Below are 11897 nucleotides of genomic sequence, written 5' to 3' on the forward strand. Positions count from 1 at the left end.
ACTAAAAACAAATGTCTATGGTTACAAATTGCGGAAAAACTAGCCATGTTATTCAAAACACAAATGTCCACTATGGTGGACAGCTAAGTTTTACAATTCAATCCTTTTTTTCCCCAAAAATGTGCAACCCTGATTAAAGAAATGGACTAAAAACAAATGTCTACGGTTACAAATTGCGGAAATAATAGCCATGTTATTCAAAACACAAATGTCCACTGCAGTGGACATCAATGTTTTACAATCCAATGCTATTTTTCACTAAAATGTGCAACCTTGACTAATGAAATGGACTAAAAACACATTTCTACTGTTGTTATTCAAAACACAAAAGTCTACTGCAGTGGACGTCTGCCTTTTATATAACAATACGATTCCCCCCCAAAATGACTAATGAAATGGACTAAAACAAATGTCTACTGTTACAAATTGCGGAAAAACTATCCATGTTATTCAAAACACAAATGTCCACTGTGGTGGACATCAATGTTTTACAATCCAATGCTATTTTCCACTAAAATGTGCAACCCTAACCCTAAAGAAATGGACTAAAAACAAATGTCTATGGTTACAAATTGCGGAAAAACTAGCCATGTTATTCAAAACACAAATGTCCACTGTGGTGGACATCTAAGTTTTACAATTCAATGCTTTTTTCCCCCCAAAATGTGCAACTCTGATTAAAGAAATGGACTAAAAACAAATGTCTATGGTTACAAATTGCGGAAAAAATAGCCATGTTATTCAAAACACAAATGTCCACTGTGGTGGACATCAATGTTTTACAATCCAATGCTATTTTCCACTAAAATGTGCAACCCTAACCCTAAAGAAATGGACTAAAAACAAATGTCTATTGTTACAAATTGCGGAAAAACTAGCCATGTTATTCAAAACACAAATGTCCACTGTGGTGGACATCTAAGTTTTACAATTCAATGCTTTTTTTCCCCAAAAATGTGCAACTCTGATTAAAGAAATGGACTAAAAACAAATGTCTATGGTTACAAATTGCGGAAAAACTAGCCATGTTATTCAAAACACAAATGTCCACTGTGGTGGACATCTAAGTTTTACAATTCAATGCTTTTTTTCCCCAAAAATGTGCAACTCTGATTAAAGAAATGGACTAAAAACAAATGTCTATGGTTACAAATTGCGGAAAAACTAGCCATGTTATTCAAAACACAAATGTCCACTGTGGTGGACATCTAAGTTTTACAATTCAATGCTTTTTTTCTCCAAAAATGTGCAACTCTGATTAAAGAAATGGACTAAAAACAAATGTCTATGGTTACAAATTGCGGTAAAAATAGCCATGATATTCAAAACACAAATGTCCACTGTGGTGGACGATGGCTCTCAGGGGGCAAAAGGAAATTACATGACCAATTAAGTGAACACCTGATTGTGTTGTGGCACAGTGGTTGGGAATTAGTGCGTTTGTGTTAAATGTCTTAAAGAACTCGTTTTAAAACATTTTTATACGGTGGAGACGACCGTGGGGAGCGTTGACAGCGGCGCGTATCTTCTGGAGTCCGACTGGCTGGTCCGACTTGGCACGTTGTTGAGAGGAATGGTCATTTGTCCGGCTGGTTCCGGCCCCTCGTTGGCGGCGTAGGGCATCTTGGACATGACGGCCAGGCTCAGCTTGAAGAAGACGTTGCGAAGGGCGGCCCGGTACTCCTTGCGCACCAGGCAGTAGATGACGGGGTTGAAGCAGCTGCTGGTGAACGCCAAGCAGTTGGCCAGCGGGAAGAAGTAGGTCTGCGCCACGTAGAAGGAGGGGCTGATGTCCACCACGTCCAGTTGGATGAGGACGCTCCACAGCGTCAGGATGTTGTACGGGAACCAGCAGGCGCAGAAGGACAGGACCACCACCGCCACCGACTTTGAGACGTCGGCCTTCCGGCGAGAGTTGCCGCCCTTCAGTTTGTGGCGGCAGAGGAAGCGCAGTAGGAGCAGGTAGGAGAGGATGATGGTGGCGTACGGCAGCAGGAACCCCAGGACCACCCGGAGGAGCTGGTTTATCCCCAGCCAGGCGGTGCCGTCTGGGAAACGGAGCAGGCAGGCGGTGTCGTTGCTAATGTCCACGCGGCTCAGGTCCGCAAACACGCCTCTTGGCGCCGCCGCGATGAGAGCCCCGGCCCAGATGAAGGCGGTGACCACGGGGGAGGTGCAGGGGCGGCTGCACAGGGACGCGCCGGGCTTGAGCGCCGTGGCCACGTAGCAGTAACGGGTCAAGCTCATGGCGGTCAGGAAAAAGCAACTGGCGAACACGTTGAGGCCGGTGAGCAAGGACACCGCCTTGCACGCGCCCTTGCCGAAGGGCCAGCTGTAGTCCAGCGCCGTGTCCACGGCCCAGAAGGGCAAGGCCAGCGAGAAGAGCAGGTGGGCCAGAGCCAGGTTGAAGACGAAGAAATTGACGGTGCCGCTGGTGACGGTGCGAGTGGAGTAGAGCAGGAACATCACCAACACGTTGCCCACCACGCCGGCTGTGGCCACCAGGAAGTAGACCACAGAGATCAGGACCCTCAGCCAGGGGGACTCGTCGCCCGCCAGCTGCAGTCCCGGGTAGGAGCTGATGTTGTGCAGCAGCAGCAGCTGGGAGGCGTTACAGGACGGCTCCTCGCTGCAAACATTCAGGATATGTCGCAGCAGCTCCAGTCTCTCAAAGTCGCCGTTGGACATGTTGTGCCTGCCATGGATCAAAGAAGGAAGTTGGTGACGGCCATCGGTCCTCGCCAGGACAAGAGGAAATTGTGAATGCGTAATAGGCAGTGGAGTTGAGGTGTAATTACATTAGTCTTGTCAGATAAACAAATTAGAGCCAAGTGTCGGCCGCAGAGTCGGATAATCAAATTACATCTTGAAAGAAGATCCGTCACGTCGTAGGGCGCTGAAATATCCATCCTGGTGAACCGCAAATTCACGTACTTCAACACATCATACAGCGGAAAGAGAATACCTGGACATGTAACCAAGTGTCACAACCAGGGTTAACCGGTCTTTCCACCTAACCCCTTTGGAGCCACGGTGTGGCTCAGATGGTAGATCGGCCGTGCCAGCAACTCAAATTAGTTCCAGGTTCGATTCCAACCTCCGCCATCCTAGTCACGGCCATTGTGTCCTTGGGCAAGACACAATGGCCGTTCTCTGTTCTCTGTGAAGCGCTTTATCATACAAACGCTACATAAATCTAATACATTATAATGATTAAAAAGGTCACAAATATTTAATGGCAAAAGGTTCCACTATATCGAGTGTTTCAGTCCTCCTTACTTGCTATCGACAGATGTTATGCCAGTAAGTTATTTTCAGCACAACTTGCGTGGGACAAAAACATGCCATATATGTGTGTATATGTATATATGTACATGTATATATATACAGTATATGTATATATGTACATGTATATATATACAGTATATGTATATATGTACATGTATATGTATACAGTATATGTATATATGTATACAGTATATGTATAAATGTACATGTATATGTATACAGTATATGTATAAATGTACATGTATATGTATACAGTATATGTATATATGTACATGTATATGTATACAGTATATGTATATATGTATATGTATACAGTATATGTATATATGTATATGTATATGTATATATGTACGTGTATGTATACAGTATATGTATATATGTATACAGTATATGTATAAATGTACATGTATATGTATACAGTATATGTATAAATGTACATGTATATGTATACAGTATATGTATATATGTACATGTATATGTATACAGTATATGTATATATGTACGTGTATGTATACAGTATATGTATATATGTATACAGTATATGTATAAATGTACATGTATATGTATACAGTATATGTATAAATGTACATGTATATGTATACAGTATATGTATATATGTACATGTATACAGTATATGTATATATGTACGTGTGTATGTGTGTATGTATATATGTATGTGTAAGTATACAGTATATGTATATATGTACGTGTATATGTATATATGTACATGTATATGTATATGTATACAGTGAATGTATATATGTACGTGTGTATGTGTGTATATATATATGTACGTGTATGTATACAGTATATGTATATATGTACATCTACATGTATATGTATACAGTATATGTATGTATATATGTACATGTATGTGTACAGTATATGTATATATATATGTACATGTATGTATACAGTATATGTATGTACGTGTATATGTATGGAGTAATTGTGTATTTGTATACAGTATATGTATAAAGTATATGTATATGTGTATATGTATACAGTATGTGTATATTTATACAGTATATGTGTATATGTATACAGTATGTACATATGTATGTATATGTACGTATGGATGTGTATATATGTATGGCCACATGTGTGTACATGTATATGTGTATCTGTGTACATATATATGTACATGTGTGTATTTGTATACATGTACGTGTATATATGTACATGTATGTACATGTATATATGTACATGTGTGTACATGCATGTACATGCTTGTATATATGTACATGCATGTACGTTTACATATGTACATGCATGTACGTTTACATATGTACATGCATGTACGTGTATATATGTACGTGCATGTACGTGTATATATGTACATGCATGTACGTGTATATATGTACATGCATGTACGTGTATGAATGTAAATGCATGTACATGCATGTATATATGTACATGCATGTATATATGTACATGCATGTACATATATACATGCATGTACATATATACATGCATGTACATATATACATGCATGTACATATATACATGCATGTATATATGTACATGCATGTATATATGTACATGCATGTATATATGTACATATGTACATATACATGTATGTATATATGTGTGTATGTACAGTACATGTATGTATATATGTGTATGTACATGTATATATGTATGTGTGTATATGTGCATGTATATATGTATACTGTATATGTACATGTATTTATGTATGTGTACATATGTGCATGTATATATGTACATGCATGTGCATTTATACATGTACATGCATGTGCATTTATACATGTACATGCATGTGCATGTATATATGTACATGCATGTGTACATGTACATGCACTTACATGTATGTATGTACATGCATGTATATATGTACATGCATCTATATATGTGCATGCATGTGCATGTATATATATGCATGTGCATGTATATATGTACATGCATGTGCATGTATATATGTACATGCATGTATATATGTACATGCATGTATATATGCACATGCATGTATATATGTACATGCATGTATATATTTACATGCATGTACGTGTATATATGTAAATGCATGTATATATGTACATGCATGTACGTGTCTATATGTTCATGCATGTACGTGTATAAATGTACATGCATGTACGTGTCTATATGTACATGCATGTACGTGTATAAATGTACATGCATGTACGTGTATATATGTACATGCATGTATACATGTACATGCATGTATGTATGTTCATGCATGTATATATGTACATGCATGTATATATGTACATGCATATACGTTTACATATGTACATGCATGTACGTGTACATTTGTACATGCATGTACATGTATATAGGTACATGCATGTATGTGTATATATGTACATGCATGTACGTGTATATATGTACATGCATGTATATAGGTACATGCATGTATATATGTACATGTATGTACATATATACATGCATGTACCTATATACATGTACATGCATGTATATATGTACATACATGTATATATGTACATGCATGTATATATGTACATGCATGTACGTTTACATATGTACATGCATGTACGTTTACATATGTACATGCATGTACGTGTACATTTGTACATGCATGTACATGTATATAGGTACATGCATGTATATATGTACATACATGTATATATGTACATGCATGTATATATGTACATGCATGTATGTGTATATATGTACATGCATGTACGTGTATATATGTACATGCATGTATATATGTACATGTATGTACATATATACATGCATGTATATATGTACATGCATGAATGTGTATATATGTACATGCATGTACGTGTATATATGTACATGCATGTATATATGTACATGTATGTACATATATACATGCATGTACATATATACATGCATGTATATATGTACATGCATGTATGTGTATATATGTACATGCATGTACGTGTATATATGTACATGCATGTATATATGTACATGCATGTACATGCTTGTATATATGTACATGCATGTACGTGTATATATGTACATGCATGTATATATGTACATGCATGTACTTGTATATATATACATGCATGTACGTGTATATATGTACATGCATGTATATATGCACATGCATGTAAATATGTACATGCATGTATATATGCACATGCATGTATATATGTACATGCATGTACGTGTATATATGTAAATGCATGTATATATGTACATGCATGTACGTGTCTATATGTACATGCATGTACGTGTATATATGTACATGCATGTACGTGTATATATGTACATGCATGTACGTGTATATATGTACATGCATGTACGTGTATATATGTACATGCATGTATATATGCACATGCATGTAAATATGTACATGCATGTATATATGCACATGCATGTATATATGTACATGCATGTACGTGTATATATGTAAATGCATGTATATATGTACATGCATGTACGTGTCTATATGTACATGCATGTACGTGTATATATGTACATGCATGTACGTGTATATATGTACATGCATGTACGTGTATATATGTACATGCATGTACGTGTATATATGTACATGCATGTACGTGTATATATGTAAATGCATGTATATATATACATGCATGTACGTGTCTATATGTACATGGATGTACGTGTATATATGTACATGCATGTACGTGTCTATATGTACATGCATGTACGTGTATATATGTACATGCATGTACGTGTACATTTGTACATGCATGTACATGTATATAGGTACATGCATGTATATATGTACATGCATGTATATATGTACATGTATGTACATGCATGTACATGCATGTATATATGTGCATGCGTGTACATGCATGTATATATGTACATGCATGTACATGTATATATGTACATGCATGTATATATGTACATGCATGTGTATATGTTTACATATAAACATATACATGTATGTATATATGTGTGTGTATGTACATGCATGCACATGCATGTATATATGTACATGCATGTATATATGTGCATGCATGTACATGCATGTATATATTTACATGCATGTATATATGTACATAGATGTATATATGTACATGCATGTATATATGTACATGCATGTGTATATGTGTACATATAAACATATACATGTATGTATATATGCGTGTGTATGTACAGTACATGTATGTATATATGTGTATGTACATGTATATATGTATGTGTATACTGTATATGTACATGTATTTATGTATGTGTACATATGTGCATGTATATATGTACATGCATGCGCATGTATACATGTACATGCATGTGCATGTATACATGTACATGCATGTGCATGTATACATGTACATGCATGTGCATGTATACATGTACATGCATGTGCATGTATGCATGTGCATGTATACATGTACATGCATGTGCATGTATACATGTACATGCATGTGCATGTATACATGTACATGCATGTACATGTATATATGTACATGCATGTATATATGTGTATATATGTACATGCATGTACATGCGTGTACATATATACATGCATGTGCATATATACATGCATGTACATACAGGTAAAAGCCAGTAAATTAGAATATTTTGAAAAACTTGATTTATTTCAGTAATTGCATTCAAAAGGTGTAACTTGTACATTATATTTATTCATTGCACACAGACTGATGCATTCAAATGTTTATTTCATTTATTTTTGATGATTTGAAGTGGCAACAAATGAAAATCCAAAATTCCGTGTGTCACAAAATTAGAATATTACTTAAGGCTAATACAAAAAAGGGATTTTTAGAAATGTTGGCCAACTGAAAAGTATGAAAATGAAAAATATGAGCATGTACAATACTCAATACTTGGTTGGAGCTCCTTTTGCCTCAATTACTGCGTTAATGCGGCGTGGCATGGAGTCGATGAGTTTCTGGCACTGCTCAGGTGTTATGAGAGCCCAGGTTGCTCTGATAGTGGCCTTCAACTCTTCTGCGTTTTTGGGTCTGGCATTCTGCATCTTCCTTTTCACAATACCCCACAGATTTTCTATGGGGCTAAGGTCAGGGGAGTTGGCGGGCCAATTTAGAACAGAAATACCATGGTCCGTAAACCAGGCACGGGTAGATTTTGCGCTGTGTGCAGGCGCCAAGTCCTGTTGGAACTTGAAATCTCCATCTCCATAGAGCAGGTCAGCAGCAGGAAGCATGAAGTGCTCTAAAACTTGCTGGTAGACAGCTGCGTTGACCCTGGATCTCAGGAAACAGAGTGGACCGACACCAGCAGATGACATGGCACCCCAAACCATCACCCAACCATGCAAATTTTGCATTTCCTTTGGAAATCGAGGTCCCAGAGTCTGGAGGAAGACAGGAGAGGCACAGGATCCACGTTGCCTGAAGTCTAGTGTAAAGTTTCCACCATCAGTGATGGTTTGGGGTGCCATGTCATCTGCTGGTGTTGGTCCACTCTGTTTCCTGAGATCCAGGGTCAACGCAGCCGTCTACCAGCAAGTTTTAGAGCACTTCATGCTTCCTGCTGCTGACCTGCTCTATGGAGATGGAGATTTCAAGTTCCATCAGGACTTGGCGCCTGCACACAGCGCAAAATCTACCCGTGCCTGGTTTACGGACCATGGTATTTCTGTTCTAAATTGGCCCGCCAACTCCCCTGACCTTAGCCCCATAGAAAATCTGTGGGGTATTGTGAAAAGGAAGATGCAGAATGCCAGACCCAAAAACGCAGAAGAGTTGAAGGCCACTATCAGAGCAACCTGGGCTCTCATAACACCTGAGCAGTGCCAGAAACTCATCGACTCCATGCCACGCCGCATTAACGCAGTAATTGAGGCAAAAGGAGCTCCAACCAAGTATTGAGTATTGTATTTTTCATTTTCATACTTTTCAGTTGGCCAACATTTCTAAAAATCCCTTTTTTGTATTAGCCTTAAGTAATATTCTAATTTTGTGACACGGAATTTTGGATTTTCATTTGTTGCCACTTCAAATCATCAAAATTAAATGAAATAAACATTTGAATGCATCAGTCTGTGTGCAATGAATAAATATAATGTACAAGTTACACCTTTTGAATGCAATTACTGAAATAAATCAAGTTTTTCAAAATATTCTAATTTACTGGCTTTTACCTGTATATATGTACATGCATGTACGTGTATATATGTAAATGCATGTATATATGTACATGCATGTACGTGTATAAATGTACATGCATGTACGTGTATATATGTACATGCATGTATATATGTACATGCATGTATACATGTACATGCATGTATGTATGTTCATGCATGTATATATGTACATGCATGTATATATGTACATGCATGTACGTTTACATATGTACATGCATGTACGTGTACATTTGTACATGTATATAGGTACATGCATGTATATATGTACATGCATGTACATATATACATGCATGTACCTATATACATGTACATGCATGTATATATGTACATACATGTATATATGTACATGCATGTATATATGTACATGCATGTATGTGTATATATGTACATGCATGTACACATGTACATGCATGTATATATGTACATGCATGTACGTGTATATATGTACATGCATGTATATATGTACATGCATGTACTTGTATATATGTACATGCATGTACGTGTATTAATGTACATGCACGTATATATGCACATGCATGTATATATGTACATGCATGTATATATGCACATGCATGTATATATGTACATGCATGTACATGTATACACGTATGTACGTGTATCTATGTATGTTCATGCATGTATATATGTACATGCATGTATATTTGTACATACATACATGCATGTATGTATGTATGTACATGCATGTACGTGTACATTTGTACATGCATGTACATGTATATAGGTACATGCATGTATATATGTACATACATGTATATATGTACATGCATGTATATATGTACATGCATGTATGTGTATATATGTACATGCATGTACGTGTATATATGTACATGCATGTATATATGTACATGTATGTACATATATACATGCATGTATATATGTATGTGTATATATGTACATGCATGTACGTGTGTATATATGTACATGCATGTATATATGTACATGCATGTATATATGTACATGCATGTACTTGTATATATGTACATGCATGTACGTGTATTATTGTACATGCATGTATATATGCACATGCATGTATATATGCACATGCATGTATATATGTACATGCATGTATATATGTACATGCATGTACTTGTATATATGTACATGCATGTACGTGTATTAATGTACATGCATGTATATATGCACATGCATGTACATGTAAATGCATGTATATATGTACATGCATGTACGTGTCTATATGTACATGCATGTACGTGTATATATGTAAATGCATGTATATATGTACATGCATGTACGTGTCTATATGTACATGCATGTACTTGTATAAATGTACATGCATGTACGTGTATATATGTACATGCATGTACGTGTATATATGTACATGCATGTACGTGTATATATGTACATGCATGTACGTGTATAAATGTACATGCATGTACGTGTATAAATGTACATGCATGTACGTGTATAAATGTACATGCATGTACGTGTATAAATGTAAATGCATGCACATGCATGTATATATGTACATGCATGTATATATGTACATGCATGTACATGCATGTTTATATGCACATGCATGTATATATGTACATGCATGTATATATGTACATGCATGTACGTCTATATATGTACATGCATGTACGTGTATAAATGTAAATGCATGCACATGCATGTATGCATGCACATGTATGTATATATGTACACGCATGTATATATGTACATGCATGCATATATGTACATGCATGCATATATGTACATGCATATACGTGTATATAGGTACATGCATGCACGTGTATATATGTACATGCATGTATGTGTATATATGTACATGCATGTACGTGTATATATGTACATGCATGTACGCGTATATATGTACATGCATGTACGTGTATATATGTACATGCATGTATATATGTAAATTATTTTTTATTTTCTGTTATTTGATTAAGGTACATTTATTTCCAACATTAATAAATAACACATCACACTCTTTAGAGAATGTCTTATGTGATTTGATACATTGTTAGTTTTGAAATTAATCAATGCATGATAATCATGAAACTGTGTTTGTTACTCAGGCTATAATCATGCAGTCAAAATGTATAATTGTTGCATCGCTAATCACAACCTTGTTAAAACTGAAAGGGTTTTAGTAAATAAACGTAGTTATTCACTGAGTGTGTGAAACTTAGAAATTGTTTAAAAACAAGCAGTAAAGCAAAAAAATATCCCCTGAGAACAAGCGCCCACTGCAGTGGACGTTTGAGTAAAAAAATAGACCCGTAATGCAAATCAAACAAGTAACTCTGATAAATGAAATGTTGAAGTGGAGTGGACAATTGAGTTTTGCAGAGGGCTATTTTTTCATCCATGACCTGTAATTTTGACAAAAGAAATATATATGTATATGTATATATGTATATGTATATATATATACATTATTGAAAACACAAACTACAGCACACATAAGTTTTGCAAAACAATTACATTTTGTGTTACAAAGTGTGTAGGTTTCACCCGAAACCTACAATTTTAAGAAAAA

The 11897-nt window shown here is 36.2% G+C and overlaps 1 protein-coding gene across 1 annotated transcript in view; it reads right to left on the reverse strand.

Moving 5' to 3' along the window:
- Positions 1–1379: 1379 nt before the first annotated feature.
- The window catches only part of LOC133610588 (relaxin-3 receptor 1-like), a 70851-nt gene continuing 60333 nt past the window's right edge, over positions 1380–11897 (reverse strand). Inside the window, exon 3 of the mRNA XM_061966996.2 lies at positions 1380–2695. Coding sequence (XP_061822980.1) covers positions 1480–2688 — 1209 coding nt within the window. The 5' untranslated portion in view covers positions 2689–2695 and the 3' untranslated portion in view covers positions 1380–1479. The remainder of the gene's footprint in view (positions 2696–11897) is intronic.

This window comes from Nerophis lumbriciformis, linkage group LG11 (assembly GCF_033978685.3).
Source record: "Nerophis lumbriciformis linkage group LG11, RoL_Nlum_v2.1, whole genome shotgun sequence".
NCBI classification, from domain to species: domain Eukaryota; kingdom Metazoa; phylum Chordata; class Actinopteri; order Syngnathiformes; family Syngnathidae; genus Nerophis; species Nerophis lumbriciformis.